Source organism: Lampetra planeri, chromosome 24 (assembly GCF_965212315.1).
Source record: "Lampetra planeri chromosome 24, kcLamPlan1.2.h2, whole genome shotgun sequence".
Taxonomy (NCBI): domain Eukaryota; kingdom Metazoa; phylum Chordata; class Hyperoartia; order Petromyzontiformes; family Petromyzontidae; genus Lampetra; species Lampetra planeri.
In genome coordinates this window covers 11957210-11976638 of record NC_136130.1, presented here as the reverse complement: position 1 = coordinate 11976638, position 19429 = coordinate 11957210, and the positions used below count along the sequence as shown (strand labels likewise).

Here is a 19429-nt window from a genome sequence, read left to right as displayed (position 1 = left end):
GTGCCACAGGGACAGTTGCCGCTCGGGTTGACCTTCAAAACATTTGCGGTGAGATGCGCTTCACTTAAAATCGCGCGTACAGCGGTAGGTCGCCTCGGTGTGAAGGGCGTTCCATAAATAACAAATGGTCAGCATTATCATTATCATCAACCAGCTGTTCCTCTCTTCCGCCTTGCACACCCACCTCCCCACGGGTCCCCCCCCGTGCCGGCTCGTGGCCAGGCTGTGGAGGGAGGTGACGCGGAGCCTGCGGGCACGTGACCTGGAGGCGGCCACGCAGGCCAAGCACCGCGTGGAGGAGCGGCAGCGAGCCGAGGCGCGCGAGCGAGCGGCGAGCGGCGCCCCCTGGGAGACGCGGGTACGGCCCCCACCCCACCGGCCCCCACCCCACCGGCCCCCCTCGCCCTATCACGCACGCATGGCATGAGGACAAAGATCCCCTTCTCCCACGTAGCCTGCGCATGCTGTTGGGGCAAGTTGCTTTTCACGAGCACCCAATGTTAACCCGTAGCCTGGAATCGAACCGAGATGGCCTGGTTCGTAGCCCCGTGCACCAACTTCCTGCGCTAAATGCTGATGGAACAAAGACAAAGATCGCCCATGTAGCATACATCGACTGTTGGCGCAAGTGCTGTTGGAATCCGATGACTTGGTCCGTAGCCCAATGCACCAACCGTTGTGCCACTGCTCCCCATGCTCGTAAAACAAAAACCACACAAAGATCACCTGTTGAGTCCGCATAGAATGTTGGGACAGGTACGTTTATCGAGCACCTAAAGCCAGCAATATCGCATGGTCAGTGCCACACCTGGCTGCCTTTGTCTTCCCATTATAGAGGTTTTCACACCGCATCAGGTATTCATTTAGGAGCTAGTTGACCTATGGCATTATCCGTTCAGATATGTGCCACCTGATGTTAGCAGTGGCTGAGAATTGAACTCTGGTCATTGGGTTCGTAGCACAATGTAGAAAACAGGGCAACACTTGCACAGGCTCGCCTAGATACACACGTAAAAGTGGCCACAGGTCAACGCACGTACATAGACATGGTCACATATACGTGTACACACATGTAGATACATTCACGTACACAAAAAAACGCGTGCTTACACGTACATATGAACACACCCACAGAACAGCAAGCACGCGTGTACATTTACACGCAAATTAACGCGCACACAATGAAGCATGCACACACACGTGACATGACCAATGTAACTTTGCCTGCCGAAAAAAAACTCCACCTGATGAGATTCTTCCGGTTCTATTTGCTTGGGGCTTCTCATGCAAAACCAATCCAGATAACCGCAGGATGAATTGTATTCAGGCCAACCCGAGTGTGTGAGGCCAGCACAGACCTTCTTAATCAGAGGGGCCACATTCCCATCACACCGATGACGAACTCGCCCAGAGCGAGCGCTAGGAGGGTCCTGCGGTGGGCCCTGCAAGCATCGAGTGGCCCTTTGACCCACCCGAGTTCTCCCCGTAGTGGCGAGTGTCACCGCCACTGGTAGTCTGCCCCCCACATTCCAGCTCTACTGGAGCCAGACCAAGCACCACCGTGACCCAGAGCTGCTTGTGGAGTGGACCTGGCCGGGTAGATTCCTTGCCACGTTTTACAGACAGGGATTAAAACGTTACTTTACTTTAATTCTCATATTTCAGGAATATCACTAGATACCTAGTTTGATTTTCAGTAGGGTTGGTGATGGAACAATTAAACTGATAGTCAAATTGGTCAATTTGCCTCCCTAAACAATGATAAATCAGCCACGCATGAATTACAATTAACAAAAATGGGAAACTCAAGATTTTTCTACAAAAGTAGCGATTCCAACAAATTGGAATAATAAAACTAAACAAAAAAATCCGTAATAGCTGCACGAATTGAACCCCTGGTCTATGATGGGAGTAGAAAACAGGCACACATCTGCGTTATAAATATAACATGAGTGATACATTAACAGATAAATCCATTCATCCGTTGTTGGAAAGCAATATTCATTTTTTCAGGGTCAGCTGCTGCAACTCGCAACGTTTTGCTGCATTTACAATCCCTGCTTAAGTGTGCTGTCAAAATACAAATGGTGATCATATCTCAGAACAGCGCATCTCTTGCCGGCTCTCATCTCATGGTGGCGTGCAGAGGGACCGAAGGCTTCTCTATTGCTTGCTGCAAGTGTCCGTTGCAAAATGTTTGTCTGCAAACGCAGATGGTTTGTATCCAAATGTTACGAGGTCTTCGTCACATCTCTAGGACTTAATTCATCTGTAGAAGGCTTCTTATGGAACACTCGTACCAGAGTGCACAAGTGGAGGTACTTCCGCTAGCAATTACCCGAGCAAGAAATTGCAGGGCTGCACCTTTAAATTGTATATGCTGGTTATTTAAATTGTTTAACGTGGCGACATCGATTTGATGCACTCAACAGTATAGTTACGGACACGTTTTGTCGAGGTCACGTCGTGTTCGATGTTACGTCGTGTTCGATGTCACGCATGGGACTTGTTCCGTCCCGTCTCCCTGGCAGCTCTTCCAGAAGCGTGGGGAGCACTGGGAGTACGCGAGCCCCCTCGCCAAGCGCCTAGAGGTTACGGGGCAGCCGTGACCTCGCGGGATCCCTGCACGGCCCTGGGGGAGGGGGCGGCGGCGGTGGCGGCCCGACACCGGGTAGCTCAACGCGTGGGCGAGGAGGCGCGCTCCGTCAACCTTCCTCTGGTGCTCGTTTCCTGTGGGCCCTTCCCCCGCGTTAACGTTGGGCCTGTCACTCGGGTTGACACCTGCCAGGTACACGACAAAAGCAACCAGGACATATCAATGGGAAGGAGATGTCACAGTGCCGGAGGAGGGGAGAACTCCGTGCGAGTGCAGCGTCTTGACGACTGGTGCGTTATTCCACAAAACTGGCAAAAACCGGAACTTTCTTCGTCCGAGCGAAGACTCGCGTATTTCCCAGGATGGCTACCTCAAAAAGAAGACAATCCTGGCATCGAGGTAGCCGTCCTGGGAAAAACCTAGGGACGGGTGGCAACCCTATTCGTTACAACGTTGAGAGGCTCCGAGGCACCGGGTGGGAGTCGTCGCTCGATCCGAGGGGACCAGGCACCAGGCACCACCTCTCGCGGCTCCCTCGCTCTGGCCGTGGCTGAAAGTGCTGCCGGCGCAGCCTCGCCACGCCATGTGGAGACCACCGGTGGTGGAGCAGATGCGGCTGCCACCTCAGGGACAGTTGCGATTTACGAGCCGCTCCCTTCCTCGCTTGGTCGCCCTCCTTGGGCCGCGAAACCTCGTAGGGAAAGTGACCTTTGGCGGAGACGGGGCCGCAAAGGCGTCTCACCCCCCCGCCCCCCCACACGGCACCCCCAGCCGGCACGCGTGCTTGCCGTGGTCTTTGCTCCCGCGTCACATCCCCAGCCCTCCTCGCGACGCCGGCTGCACGTCCCCACAGCTGGGCCCAAGGTCGAGTTCAGTAGTCGTCAACTCAGGTTACTTGTGGCTCCACAACGATCGAGCAATTTCACATCGGAAAATCTTCACTCGCGTCCAGGAGACATGGAAAAGTCTTGCCGGGTGTGATGCCACCGATTTATGCATCACATAAAATAACCAATAAGTCAGGTCGAAGTGTGAGACTCCCAACCTGTGGGCTGCAAGGTTTTCTAGGAGATAACAGGACCGCAAGTGGGTTGTGAACCCATCATCTGTGCGAGTCTCTTTAGCAAGTGCAATCTCTACAGCCACTCCACATTCATTCCACACGAGACGCTGCTGTAAATGGGATTGACCGAGCAAGTCAGATGGCAAAATAAAACAAGTCATCCGCTCCTCGTGTGCAGTTGCGCAAGGGTGCCTAAGTCTTCGATCCCGTGATGAGAATGCAATCTCGCAGCAAAGATTGGGGACAAAGTTAGTGCACGTGAAGAACAGGGTCATTCCCCAGCCACTACACAATGGTTACATAATATCGCACTGACATAGCTTTGAGAATTACTAGAATTGTTTACTTGACAAATGTATTAAATACATTATTTGGTAACGCAATAATAGACCCTCGTCTGTATGTAAAAAAAATCATTCCTGCTCTATTTAGTGTGCAAGTTGTATGCAGTCTCAAAATACTTGCAGAATTGACGAGATGATCAAACACGGGCAGAGCGAGCCTGCGAGTAGCACAGTGGTAGAGCGAGCGGCTCACAAATGGGGAGAGGTTCCGAGTTCAACTCCTGGCTGGGGGTTGTGGCTCAAGCCATCATCCCCTTAGGGTCACGAAAATGAGTCCCCCAGTGTTGTGGTAAAGCTACATCTTAGACTGGTTACTGCGTATCGAGGTGTACGCGGGAGAATCGATGGACTCCGTAATGAGTCGACAAAACCCTTGAAGCCACCAGAGGCGCTAAAACCACCACAGTGTTTTGAGACGAATGGATTTTGGCGACCAGAGAATTGAAAACGCTGAAATAGCGAGTGCCGGGAATCGTTTCGGGCTTGCAAATCGGCACAAAGTGTTGGCAATAATCCAAGGAGAGTGGCCCCGTCTGTGCGCTGCGCGGGAGACGGCGAGAGGTGCAGAGGAGCCCTCGTAACGCCGCTGCACTCGGGTTGCCACCTCCGAGAAACATACAAATCCAGGACGCGTCGTGTCGAGAAGCGTCATCTCGCCTGTCCAGAAGAGAGGACCGCATGCAAATGCCTTGCCTTGAGGAGTGGTGAAATGTTGCACAACCGACAAACTGGGAATTGTTGTAGGTCCTGGCAAGACGTCGTAGACGGATGTTTTCAGGACCGTTACTTAAAATAAGTAGAGACTTCTGGGAAAACTAAGACGGGCGGCAACTCCACCCAGCACACGAGCAACTTCAGGCCCAGGGGCCCAACGCAGCCCACGTTCCCGTGTTGGAGACTCGCCACATGCACCGGTGCAGGCCGTTTGTTCAGTCCGCTGCTGGACGAGGGCCTTCTCGCACCGTGCAGAGAGCGCCAATTGACCACACTTCACCACTGTGGTCAGTCCCAGTTGGTGCGGGGAACATTGCATCGGGTTTTGCTGTGCTGCCCCCTGCTGCCCACGCTGCTTACTGCGCGTGCGCGGGTCTGGTGGTGGTGGAGGGCCCTCCCGGCCACTGTTCTTCACTAATTCCCAGTGGGGGGAGGGGAGGGGCATATTCGGCGATAAGACCTCGGTGTGCGATGGCCACCGCACATTTGAAACCATTGGGGTTTGACGGCACGATGGAACGTTTTCACTTTGTGTGATGTCGGGGGCCGCACTGAAGCCACCGTTGGCTCCGCGGGCCTTGCGATGAGGACCACTGCTCCAGGCTCTACCCAGCGTGGCTACCACGGGCCGGACGATGAAGTTCCATGGCAATAGAACTCGCACGCGGGCATTGGGCAAAGCTAGCTGGGCGCACAGGGTCACTGTACCTTCCCATGGTGGTTGGCGTTAAGGTGTGTAATGTAATCAAAACTCAATGCTATTCAGATTAAAGTTGTCAATCATTGTCTATCACCTGCCATGACTATTTGCCACGGGCCTGCGATGGATTATTCCACGGAGTGTTCCACGGAGTGTTCCACCGCAGGACCGTGGGAACTTGCAGCGTCTTGGCGAAGCCTTCACCCAGCAGGGGCTCGAACAGGGCCGATGTTGATGCGATGGAAACTCAAAATGCCGACACGTTTGGCACGATTTCAAGCACGAGAAAAGCCTACACACAACACCTGTGCCACTTCAGCGGTGCAGTGATTGCTGTGGGTACAATCGTAGTGAACAAATGAGGTGCGCGGACGCACGCGAGGGCTTTGATACGCGAGTTGTGTGGAGTCCAGTGGCCCAAGGCTGAGCGTGTTGACACGAATACTCGCCCGCCCAGAGGACTGTCTGTAGGCGATGCTACATTCAGACGGCGAATGTTTTATGCTGTAACAATGTGTTTGTAAGGCGTTATATTAATATTACACGTATTCTAATTAAGCACTTACATTTTACACGCCGTGTATCACTCGTCCCTTAGCCAATCCATTTAATTACTTATTGCGGTGTTCATGGGCACTAACAATTGACGACTATAATGCCTGCAGTAAGACAACTATAGGATGGCATTCTTACTCCATTCGGAGTTAGGGTTGGGGTCAGAAATGTGGTCAGGGTTGTGATTCAACATCACTGCTCCACTAGACGGCAGACAGAGCCCATTCGCAGATAGTTTGTCAAATGTTGTGAATAGTCAAATATTCCATCACGGTTTTTTCTTCAGGAGTTATAATTGCATACCGGTCGCCTGTTTTTGAAAAGTGATTTTTTTTCCTTTTCATTAAAATTGTGTTACATGCTTGAGCTGTGTGTGTGTGTGGATCAATCCGGCACGGGTCGGTGGTGTGTGGAGCAGGGTTGGTAGCAGCACCGCATTTCACTTCCACAGAGGCCCATGGGACTCGGCAGCAGCCCACATCATCGTTTACACGTTTGGGGTATTCATCACAAAGTGGGAACGTGATCACTGCAGGAAACAGAGGCTCACGTTACCAAACGCCTCGGCCTTTCAAGGGGACGACCCTGGAAGAGATGCCACAAAACTCCTGCCAACATCTCCAAGTCCTCTCTCAAAGTCATCAATTTTTCAATTCATTTCATCTTCATTTCTGGTGGGGTGGGCAGGGGGTGCAAGTCTGCTTACTCAGCTGCGTCCAGTGGTTCATTCCCTGCAACTCTGTTACACCATCCAAAACGCTCTCGTCACTTTAAACTTAAAATAAATGAAAAACACGTGTGGCATTAATCATCATCTCCCTTGCGATATGGGCATTGGAGGCGTTTATCCTATAAACGCATCTAAATACGTGCAGCGAATGCAATAGATTCTACAAGTTATACACGCGCGCACCAATATATTCATGAACATATGTTGCAGTACAACACTTGCAAAATCCCGACAATGGTGTCCAGGGCCCAGTGGCGCAGTGCATCACCTCCACGGCGACTCGGCGGGAGGGTACTCGGCCCATCATCCCTCTTTCCGGAGGTCGATAAGTAGTACCACTTTGTTGGGGAAGTCAACAGCGGTTGTGTTATGGAGAGACTTGCGCCCCCCCCCCCCCATGAGAAATGTGGAATGTTCACTGGAAATGTAGTTACCTAATGCAAACATCAAAGTTTAGACACAAACTTGATTGGAACGTGTCTTTGCAAATGAAAAGGCATGCACATAAATGTTGTCCTATTCTATCCACGCACGGTGTTTCGCATGGATAATTGAAACAGCCACATGGAGCGTGTCTAGAATGTGTGTGGCGGGGTTCGCCACACTCGTGAGGCAGAGACGAGGGCACTGCCGCGTGGAGGCCGTGGCTGGGGACAATTTAGGTTGGATGAGTTTCCAGCAACGCCAACTTTTCACACGGAATCCATCAGCTGGCTAATAACGAAGACAAGACGGAAACGTCACAATGGAGCTCCCCAAAGCGAAACAAACGACGCTGCTCAACGCTGCGTGTCCGTTGGCGCGACGAAGATGAGACGCAATAGGCCTCAACAACGACCTCGGTTGTGTTCGATGGACAAGTCGGAGCTTAACGCAACGAATGTACACCATGCAGGTCTGCGTTTCGCTACGAGGGCGGGCAGGGTGGCTCTGTGCTCGTGTAATAACAGAGTCAACCGACGGTGTGTGGGGACTAGTGGCCACGGGAGGTAATGACAGGGTAGTCAGCCTGCAGTGCGAATGGACTGGTGGCCACAGGAGGTAATGGCAGGGGAGTCACCCTGCAGTACGAATGGACTAGTGGCCACGGGAGGTAATGCTAGGGGAGCCAGCCTGCAGTGTGAATGAACTGGTGGCTACGGGAGATGACAGGGGAGTCAGCCTGCAGTACGAATGGACTAGTGGCCGGGGGAGGTTATGCTAGGGGAGTCAGCCTGCAGTACGAATGGACTGGTGGCCACGGGAGATAATGACAGGGGAGTCAGCCTGCAGTAGGAATGGACTGGTGGCCACGGGAGGTAATGGCAGGGGAGTCAGCCTGCAGTACGAATGGACGGGTGGCTCCGGGGATGATCGAGAATAGGAGGGTGGCCAGGTGACGGAAGAGGAGTCAGCTGGTCGAGCGAGCGCCTAGAGCCAGCGAGAAGGTTCGGGGATGGGGGCGTAGCCACGAACCGTCTATAAAAGGGAGATGCGCGGGAGACTGGGCTGTTGCGGTGGGGGGTCTCCGCCTGGTCTCGGCGAGCACATGGCGCCTGAGTAAAAGAAACCATCTCAAGACAAGTGCGTCCAAGTCGTCATCACACTCGCGCAGCGCAGCGCAGCAAGACGCGCCCGAGTTGGATTACAGACGCGGAGCACCTGCTGTGTGTGTGTGGGGTGTGGCTGTGTGTGTGTGTGGGGTGTGGCTGTGTATGTGTGTGTGGGGTGTGCTGTGTGTGTGGCGGGGTGTGTGTGTGTAGTGGGATGTGTGGGGGGGGTGGCGGGGTGTGCGTCCTCCCATTGCCCTGGCATGAGGCTCTTCCCGTTTCTCCGCTTTTCCCCTCGGAGGCACAAGAACAAGCAGCAGCAATGCAGCTGGTACTGACCCAGGCATCCCAACGCCAATTTTGTTTGCCACTTGCTCAAATTGGGACAACAGCGACAACATTGCAAGGATCCGTCCGAAATCAAACAGTCTCCAGTCTTAAGCGAGGCGTTTTCCCCTAAGCAACAACAACGCCGCAAAGCACGCCCGACACAGCAGCGTCAATGACGCCTGCAGGTGGACAATTGATGCCCCGGGCCGATGCAGCCCTCACTCACGACCTCAAAGTCCACCACGGAGTCCACCCCGCACCAGCTACAGCGATGGTCTGCACCGGTCCTGGGAAGCTACGAGCGCACTGCACTGAGCAATGCGGGGGAGCGGGGGGGGCGACGGGTTCGATCTCCCGGCGCGGCATGTGCAACAGTGGGGCACGTGGTCGTTTAAATCCCCTCCGCATCCGTCCACCCGCGGCACGAACGGGCGAGCGTCACTGAGTCGTGGTGAGCGGTGCTCGGTGTGGTGGAGCTGCTTGGGTGGTGAGGGGGAGGCGGAGTCCGCGGTGTGGAGGCAGCAGAGGGCAGTACAGCGAACCCATCGCCTTGCAATGCCCCGCCATCAACAACCCGCACTGACCAGCGTGGGGAAGTATGGTCGGATGCCCCTCGCGGCCACCGAGGTGTGGGGAGACCCTCGTCCAGCAGTAGACTGACAAGCCAGGCCATGCATGTGCATAGCATGTGAAACTAAACTACATCTATTTTAATTTTAGATTTTAAGCTTTCGTGACTGCAATAATTCATACTCTTAGGTTGTTTCGGTAAAGTCATGTAGGTGAAAAATAAGTAATAAAGTAAATAATAATAAATAATAATACAATTATAGAAAAACTTAATAAAAACGTTTTTTCTTTTATTATTATTTATTATTATTTTTTTACCTACGTGACTTTACCGAAACAACCTAAGAGTATTTTTAGTTAACCAGGTAAGGCCCACTGAGCAAAATTGCTTTTTTTCAGAAGCGACCCAGCCACAAATGACAGCCCAACTAAGTGGATATGTGGAACATTAATAGCCGCCAAACATTTGGAACACGCGACGTCGATTCTGAATGTGGAGGGGACCCCCAGGAGGGGGAGGAGGAGGCGGCGGCAGCTCGCGGCGCCCTGGGCAGTCCGCTCCGTGCGTGGAGCGCTGCTGGCGCGGTTTGGAAGCCGACCGGTAGATGGCCACCCTGGCCAACAACTACAGCGGGGGTGCCCGATCTCGGCAGCTCAGCAGGCTTGAGCCTGGATAGCGCTTGGCTGAGCGATCACCAAGCACAACGGACGTCTGCGTAGGCTGCGTGGTAGGCAGTAGATAGTACAGCGACATTGTTGCGCCTAACTGTAATTATATATGCCAGTTAGAACAAAAGTTAAGACAGTGAGAAATATTGACCATTCCCTCGTATGTCGAACTTCTTTCGCACCGTACGTGGCCAACCGTGCAAGTCGGAAGTGCGGGGGAAGGACAACAAACGAGCACACACGAAGCGGTTCACTCGCTTGGAAGCAGGGAGCCAGTTGGTCTCACGTGCCCCACGCCAGACCCCCACACACTGTTCGAGACGCTACCTTCATTGGGCAGAACTTGCGTGCTCCATCAGCCTCGACTCCATCGCAGCGCCACAGCATTTCCCAAAGTTACTGAAGTGTCTTGCAGACTCCCAAAACTCCAGTCCTCGCAAGCCACCACCACCACCACCCCACGTCTTTCCGCGTCCACCAAGTTCTCCTCCCCATTCAAATCAACTCGTGCCACGCTGCACGCGCCCCATGATTGTTAAACAAGTCCCACGTGACGATCGTTTCACGGAGCCCATTGAAATGAAGAGCTCTCTGTGTGTGTTCACGTGTTGGTGCAGACAGCGTTAATTGCCGAGCGCGTCACGTGTTGAATAATCATGGGGCGCGTGCAGCGTGGCACGAGTTGATTTGATTGGGGAGGAGTACATTGGTGACTGAGCGCGGCGGTGGTGGTGGATCGCGCGGACTGGAGCCGCTCTCGGGGTTGGCCGAACACTTTCGCAAAACCCCCTTCTTCTGCTGCTGCACGCGCACCAGTCTGTGGGCATCCCTCACCACCAACACAGCCCTCACGGAAATCTTGAGGCCCAGCCAGAGAGCTTTGTCGGTAATTTAATAGAAGTGTTTTGTAATGAGAATGCTAATTGGTCAAATTCCCCAAATTGGCACCAAACCGCGCTGATGAATGTGGTGGCTCTGCTTGCTGTGGCACGTGACCGCCAGCGACATTTCCTGCAGAACAGGAATGTCGCTCCCTTCACGGACAGAGCCATCTCCACCCTCAATGGGGCGCCGTGGATATACTCGATCGCCATCCCGCATGTGGTGGCAATTCTACATTCATATGGCCGTTTCAGGTCTCTCCACGAGACGTGCCAGCCGTTGACTTTGCACAAAGTATCGTGTTTATTTAAATGATTCAGAAAACAATGAGAGCGATGAACCCCGACTGGAATTGTAACTCGCACCTTTACTCAAGGCGAAATCAAATGCGGTCTTAAAACAACGGCGGTAATTCTGGATTCAAAGCCACGATCATCACGTCCGTGGCAGTGAGAGCAAATAACGTTTCGTCACATCTTGGCCACACACAGACGGACCTCACCACGCGTCGTGCATTTCAGTCACTCGGCAAGTAAAACATTCATCCTTTGTGTTCATTTGCAACAAACTTTATTTTAAAACAGTTCAGAAACACTCAATTTAAGAGTATACAATCAACATGTTCAAAACGAATGGTTTGATTTTACTTACGTGTGTGTCCGCGGTGTATTCAATACAAGGTGCTAAGAGAAGTTAGCCCTTAGAAACCCCAAAAGCAATAAAATTAAAGTCTCTCTCGGAAACGTGACGAGGAAGTCAAGGAAATAAACGTTGCAAGCGTCGACATCAAAAGGGGGCAACTTTGGCAGAGACGGGAGGGAGCAGAGAAGGCACTGAGGTAGTCGGGTTCCAACTGGGAGCAGAAGCGGAGACGGCGACGAGGAGGACGACGAGGGGAGATCGTCACAGCCGACAAACTCCTCACGACTACTGTACATCGACGCGAACAGACGAGCCGAGGGCGACATCATAACAAACAACCTTACAATGTAACAGCATTTACAGTATTGAACTATGTTTACACTTAACAAAAAAGAAAAATCTGCATTCTGAATACTTTCATAAAGCACACCCCAATTGCTTGCCCCATTGGGGATTAGGTCAGTGGAGCAGCAAGCGGGTTTGTGGTTTTACCATTCCAGGTGCCCCAGCTCGGACTGGTGACACGCAGGGCGTTAGAACGCCTGCATGGCACGGGGAAAAGTCTACACATTCACTGTAAATGTTCACTGAAAGCTTTCGTGACTGCAGGCATTCATATGCTTGCGTCTTTCGATCACAACACAAGCGATGGCGATCGCTTGTGTCGTGACCGAAACGTCGTAGTTTTTTGTTATTTTCTTTGAACCATCTACGTGACTTTACCGAAAGACCCAAGAATGTACATTCACTGCAATTCAAATATAATGGGTCTTTTTTAATTCAACATCGCCACGTGTTGCACAACGAGTAGCGATGTGTTGCATTGATGCAGACTGAGGAGGATGAATTAAGTGTGAACGCAATTACAAAAATCTGGGTCATTATTCTCCCCATAATCCACGTATGGATTATACATTAATACAAAACAAATTGCTGATCAAAGTGCTCGCACGTATTCCCATCAATCTTTGTTTTCCCAATGAAATGTTTCAGCGACTGAGGAGACCATGCCCTCTTCTTTCCCACAGGGAACAACTTTCTTGTCAAACAAAAGTCTAAATGGCGTTCCTCAAAAACATCAAAAAACCATTCCCACCAATGATGAGCAAATCTCCAAAACTCACAACTCCAGTGTTTGAAATAACAAATCTCAAAAATATATATACGTTAACGGAAAATTGTTTCCCAAAAAAATCCATTCCGTTTAAAGCATTCGTAATAAGCTATCAGAGAAATAATCATCGATTATCGGTTGTGAACTTAATTTGGTTTGGCAAATGCGATGGTGCATTGAGAACACTGCTGTTTATTTTTTTTATCACGTACGAAATATATACAATTATTTACCAACGTAATTTGTACAAAAAACTAAGAAAAGTCTAACAAAACTGACAATAACCTCTATCTCCAAAGTGGACCACCGAATATTTGTCACAATATAGCCCTAGAATAATAGCTGTGTATGTACAGTGACATCACGGCCATACGCTCTTAAAGTGCAACGCTGCGCGTGTCCTCGTATCTCTGATCGTGGAGTTGAAAAGCTTGGAAATTTGCTCTTCAAATGCTTTTGAAAGGTTCCCTCGAGTTAAATAAAAAAACGTGTTTTAAAGCGAATGTGAATTAAAGCCTTCTTATTTACGACATGCAACGTTGAACGGACACCGTTGTTCAGTTTTCACCTGCACTGCGTCTAAACTCCATGAACAAAAAACACCAAAAGTCAAATACATCAATCGCGCCTCCGACATCGTTCAACGCAAACGGCAATTTGCGACTCACGTTTTTATTGCGCGCGACTTTTTTTTTTTACAAATAAAGAAATAACAGCTATGCTGAATGTATTCGTTCAGCATTTTGTCTCTAGATCGTTTTCTTTTCTTGTTTAGTTTCACGCAAATAATCTTGATTGTTCAGGCAAAGATCGAGCAAGAGAAGAGCACGGGGTTCCGTATCTCTCGATTGAATTGCGGCTCCCTTTAAAGACGTCTCAGCGCAGGAGACCCCGCGGGGTCTCAGCGCAGGAGTCAGCGCAGGAGTCAGCGCAGGGGACCCCGCGGGGTCTCCTACACTGAGACCCCGCGGGGTCTCCTACACTGAGACCCCGCGGGGTCTCAGTGCAGGAGTCAGCGCAGGGGACCCCGCGGGGTCTCAGCGCAGGCCACCGGGAGCTGCGCCACGCGCCGCGCTCTCTGTTGCCCACAAGCACGGCCCCACAGGGCAGTCGAGTTCCATTTACAGACGAGGATTCAAAACACCGATGGGGGGGGGGGGTGAGAAATAAACAAAACCCATCGTGATCACGGCAGCGCACGGGCGCGGTGCGGTGCGTGGCTGCCGCGTGTTTGTCGCTTTTTCGAATGGCTCAGTGCGCTGCGGGCAGTGATGTGGGCTGTGTGCCCACCGCGGTCTGGAGGAACACGGAGAAGTTCCAATAGTGGTTTGCCGAACAACAACAACAACGACGACGTGTGATTCCAGTGTCTCCAACTGCATAGTAGCACACGCTTTATAAATTATCCAACGTCCAACATTAACAAGTCGAAAGCTTAAGCTTAAACAATTAAGCTTCGTTAAAAAGGTAACAATTGTCTTAATAAGCAAAACAGTAGTATTTTCCCTTACGATGAAATAAAATGAAAATAACCAGTTGAAAATGATAAAAGCAAGTTAGCAAATATTGAAACGGTCTTAACACCAATGTTGCGAAATCATTTTTCAAGTCCCTGAAATTTCTTTTTAAGCTGAATACATTTACATTTTCTAATAAAATGCAATGGGTGTAAGGTGAAACCTAATACATGCTGGTAAATATACTTGTCAGATCTTACTGAAATATTTCTGACAAAGATATGTTTCGTTTAACACGTAGGTTTTCGCAACCAATGTCCAAAATAGGGTTTTTTTGGGGTAGGCTCGTGTAAATATAAATGTGTCGTTAAACCTGCCACCAGACGACAATTAGTAAGGTTTATCACGTAAACACAGCGGTGTGCTGCACTAGTAACGAATTGGCACGTTCTGTTTACGTGACAAACCTTACTAATTGTCTGTCGGGTGGTGGCGGGTTTAACGACACATTCATATTTACGCAATCTAACCCAACAAACCTCTATTGTGGAAAGATATGTTCATTGACTATGAGCTCGCTTCAATTAGCGCACCAACAAAACTCTGCCATGTAAATGAGAAGCTGAATGTACATAGATTCATCTTTGGTACACAGGCGTGAATTTCCAATCTCTGAAATGACCATTCCTTGTAAAAGTTAAACATAATTTATGTAAAACCGTCTGAAATGGTCATGCCTAACATTTAAAAAATCCACCATTATACAAATTATTCATTCAAATGAGAATGTTTGTTAGAGAATAGCTGTTTGGTAATAGTGAAGTTACGTCCACCAGCATCCACAAATGTCCATTCAGAAAGTATGGGTACAACATTGGTGGGTTTACACCTCTAAATACATGTGCGTTAAATTATTACGATTTTTAAGTGCAGAAAGTTAACCAATAACAATAACATAAAATAAAAAAATGTTGAAATCCTTAAAACATACATCTTAATGCTATACCCATGTTGGAATAGTGGGGCCAGATAGATTGTGCAAGACACGGTAGCAACTGCGAGGTTTAAGTGCTCTCCTCCCGTGTGCCACTGCTGACCAACAGGAGCCCGCGTGGCAACGGAGGCCTGGTGGTTATCACCCTCGCCAGACAGTCGACGTGTGCGGGGCCTACGGGGCCTACGGACCGACTCCGTGCGGTGCCCGGCGACGCCTGCGGGAGGTTACTCGAGCGCACGATGGGCGGTACCGTTGGACATCGACGAGCCCGTGGCATCGTTAGACAACGTGGGTCTCATCGTAGGCTGGTGTCTTCATCGAAATCCCAACATTAATCACAGTGTCACTTCTCAGCTATTGCTCATCAGGTTCCCCCTGGCTACAGATAACCTCGCTGGGTTCTCCTCTCGTTAAGTGGAGGACATTGGTTTTCGCGGTTGTGCTGTAAAGCTCTCAGACGCGGAACTCATCGCGCCCAACAACACGCGGCACAGCGAGAGCACGCGTCAGAGAGACTAAGGACAGTGAATATATCAGACACGAGTAGTGGTGCTTTAGCAGAGGAGAGAGTTAACGCTTACAAAGGGTAATTTTCTTAAATGTGTTATTCACATCTTTTTTTACTTTGTAAATCTGGCAGCTGAACTTAACACCCACAGCTGTTTGTTGTAAACCGGTGCAAAACCTCTGCATTGCTGTCAGGAGGAAATGGTAAGACCTTAACCTGGGGAAGTATGGGGCACGGAGATGAATCAGCGAACCAGACCCTGAGAAGGTAATGGAGTCACGGACCGAGACCATGATGGAGAGGGGCCCACGGCATACACCGGCACCCACAGCCACGCAACAACATCGTTTATCAACAAACAATGCAGACTTACGTCCTCTGTCCAACTCCATAAGGAAACTGACGCATCTGCTACAACAATAGGCTGAAAGGCTTAGGCTCGTATTCCATTCCTAGAAAATATCACAAAGAGCAAAGGGGCCTTCTCAAACATTTACCATGAAACACCATCCTGCAGCCTCACTGGGCGTCGGATCTTCATCGATGCATCACGCACAAAGCGCGGGCACATCGGGTCAGGGCCACCCTGCAACGAGCACAGACGCAGGACGGCATCGGCAGCGGCAGGTTCGGAGCATGCGGCAGGGCGGTTACCGTGCCAGCGCCCGCGAGCGCTGGCGAAAGGCGACGTGCCCTAGGGCAGGAGCGCACGCGAAGCACCAGCACCGCTGCTCCAGCGAGCACAGCAGCAATGCAGCGCTGGCAATGGAGGAGGGAGCTTTGTTGCAGCGCTCAAGGTCAGCTGGGCGCATCTTGGCAGTGTTGATTGAAAATGACGTGAATTGACTCGATGAACAATTTCAATAAATGAAAATGAAAAGTTACAAGAACCCGGCAAGAAAAAAATTATGAATCTTACAATGAAACTGAGCTTTATACATGCTTAGTTTTGCGTTATGAACCGATTTTGTTTACATCAAACATCAACTAAAATAAAACAAATAGAAACTGATTTCCAAAATATAACAACAAATTTGAAATATAATTAAGTTAGCATCGTGGTCACTGGCAATGGATTCCTTGTGAAACGAATCTCAAGGGCGAGAGATATCGCTGGGGGAACCGATATCAGCTCCACTAGTCCAGGTGCTACACCGTATCAAGGGGAACAAGGAATCGTTATTTTGAATGCGCGTGCCACACGGCTGAAGCCAAAGTTTGGCGCATCGTTACAAACCACTGCAGCTAATTCAATGTCCTTCAGCTACCAGTTTACCACCTCTTTCCCTGATTGCATTCAGAAACCAAATGCCTCTGTATTCGGCTTGGAGGTATCCTCTGCTGGGCAAGACGTTATGCAGAGAAGGAGACTTGAGACAGTTGTAACAACGGCAGACATCACGACGATGGCGATGGAATCAACGGATTGAGTTTCATTTTAAAAGTGGCCCGCATAGCAACGTTCCACATTTACATGTCCAGTCAACTGATCTAGTCACCGGAGAGCCTTTTCAAAAGTGTGCTCAAACTAAATATAAAGTTGTTGTTGTTGTTGTTGAAATGTTAAAACATTTGGGCGGCTTGCCACGGAGCAGCCGTTCTGAGATAGTGGGGCCCTTTTTGCCGGTTTGCTGTTTCTCATCCACGGCGAGAGCTTCCGGAGGGACGCTGTGCCGCTCTGCTCGTTTAGCATCGCCGTGCGGGCGGGCGGGTGGGCGGACGGGCGGGTGGGTGGGTGGGTGTGCGTGTGGGCGGATGGGCGGACGGGCGGGCGGGCAGCTGCCCGGAAACTCCTCCGCACAATAACTTCCAATTAATCCCCAACAACACAAAAAACGTCAACATATACTAAAGGGTGCGTGCGGAGGAGGCGGCGTACAGCGCAGGCACGGAGTATCTACAATGCTCAGTACAGAATATGCTGTACCCTAAACAAGAAAAACCCCAATTAAAATGTACCCACTATTCAAGTAATGAAAACCAAGAAAATAAATTACATTTACATCCCTTTTTTGTTTTAAAACAACCTGGTCAGACTAAGAGAAAGAAAACGGATTTGTGACAGGAAGGAGCCAAGGAGCAAAGTGTCAGAAGAGTTGGAGAAGATCGACCAAGGGACTGTCCCTGACTGCAGAATGAGCCACAAACACCGCAAGATCCCCTGATTTGTCAAACAGTAGTTATTACCTCTTCGCAAGTTCTAGACTCAAAATAGCTACGGACGTGCATATCCTGAACCGAGCAAATAATAATTAAAATACTTACATTAAAAAAACCCATCAGTTTAAATTATAAATGTTAACAGCTGCCAAGGGGTCTTTATTTTCTATTTACAGTCACAGGAAAGACTTGCAAGGAGTCTCAATTAAAAAAAAATTAAACCTGGCAACTGCAAGTTGTGGACCGTCCGTAATGTCGTCGCTCCAACGGGGCGGCCACGTTGCAGCGTGCGCAAGGGCTGTGCCAGCGGACGTCTGGGACCAGGCGAGCCCAGTCGACTGGGACCAGGCGAGCCCAGTCGACTGGGACCAGGCGAGCCCAGTCGACTGGGACCAGGCGAGCCCAGTCGACTGGGACCAGGCGAGCCCAGTCGACTGGGACCAGGCGAGCCCAGTCGCCCGGAGGGGAACACACAATCCGGAGAGAGCACCAGCCCGACCGGCCTGCTCGCCGCAGCGTCCCGACCCCGCCCCCAAACCAACCGTACGCGCGCTGGTGGCAGCACGTGCATAGAGACAAGACGAGGCGTCGCTGCCTACCGCTGGTCTAAACGGTGGCATTCAATGTGGCGCTTGCTGCCTACGGAGAGAGACAGACACTGCCTAAATAAAGTAACCAACGTGAGTATTGCTTAAATACCACCCCAGCCCACCTCATTGTGGAAGCTCTTTGCATTGGACAGCACCGTGATCTACAGACGGTGGCCACCGCCACGCGCTGGGCCGGGTGAACACAGAGCGCCCCCCCTCTCACCGCACCGCGCGCAGGCGACCGTGCAGCAGCGAAGTCGAGCAGTGCACCCCGTTCGCAGTGCGGAGAGACCACCGCCGACAGCTCTGCACAATTACGCTTTGGCCAGGATCAAGAGGCCCGAGGAATCCGCGCACGGCGCGACAAAGCGGCGTGGGCGAGCGCGCACCGCGTGGGGTACGACCGACCGCTCGCCGGGTTTGCGCGGCCGCTTTTCTCCTCGTTGACTGCAGTGCTGTGTGGCCGTCGTGCTGGTGGCTCGTTGGCTTGGTGATCCCTCGAGCTTGCCAAGTGGCTTTGCTGTTTGGTGGCTGACGGGCTGGTGAGATGACACGACAGCTGCTTGCTCGGCTTGCTCTTTGGTTCTCTGGTCGTCTCCCTTGCTCTACCGCCTGCTCGATGAGTCAGTCCATGGGGTTATTTGATAGTCACCCGCCAAGTTATTGCGTGCGCTGCATGCCAAGCTGGCTCACGGTACCACTGAGAAACCTCACAACTGCGTCGCTAAACCGCCAGACAACTGAACCACAGGGCGGCTCATCAACTGGTTCGCTGCACCAGTGAGTGGCTGCACAAGCGGGTAGCCGTCCCACCGAGTGGCTGTACCGTGGAGTGATCGTAGCTCTGTGTGGACGTGCCACTGAATCCGCATGCCACCTGCTGTTGCGATCGATTGTTGGCCGCCCCCCGGCCTCCCTTCCCGCTCCGCTACCAGGCGCGGAACACGGGGTGCTTGAGGAGGTCGCGCGCCACCGGCCGGTCGGAGGGCTGCAGCTCCAGGCAGCGCAGCGCCACGTCCCGCAGGCCCGGGCACAGCGTGGGCGGCACGGTCGGGGCCGTCGTGGTGCTCGCAATCTGCGGCAGCGGAAACGATCCTTGAGCTCGCGGCACCGCTGGCATCAAATAGCGCGCCGTGAAATCCTCACGACAACACAACGGGCAGAACTGCACAAAAATTCAGAGCTCATCTCCTCCCATTCACAGCCCCGAGTCGGTGGTGGAAATTCAACATTCCTATGGCAGGGGCGAGTTCATCCATAGGAAGACCATTGTTGACTT

General features: G+C 51.4%; 2 protein-coding genes across 2 annotated transcripts in view; one reads left to right on the top strand and one right to left on the bottom strand.

Moving 5' to 3' along the window:
- LOC144726806 (oxysterol-binding protein-related protein 9-like) overlaps positions 1-6336 on the top strand; it is a 45427-nt gene extending 39091 nt beyond the window's left edge. Inside the window, exons 14-15 of the mRNA XM_078605723.1 lie at positions 223-358; positions 2532-6336. Coding sequence (XP_078461849.1) covers positions 223-358; positions 2532-2609 — 214 coding nt within the window. The 3' untranslated portion in view covers positions 2610-6336. The remainder of the gene's footprint in view (positions 1-222; positions 359-2531) is intronic.
- Positions 6337-11235: 4899 nt separating this feature from the next.
- The window catches only part of LOC144726805 (mitogen-activated protein kinase kinase kinase 1-like), a 91435-nt gene continuing 83241 nt past the window's right edge, over positions 11236-19429 (bottom strand). The window contains 1 exon segment of the mRNA XM_078605722.1: positions 11236-19225. Within this exon segment, the coding sequence (XP_078461848.1) occupies positions 19079-19225 (147 nt within the window). The 3' untranslated portion in view covers positions 11236-19078.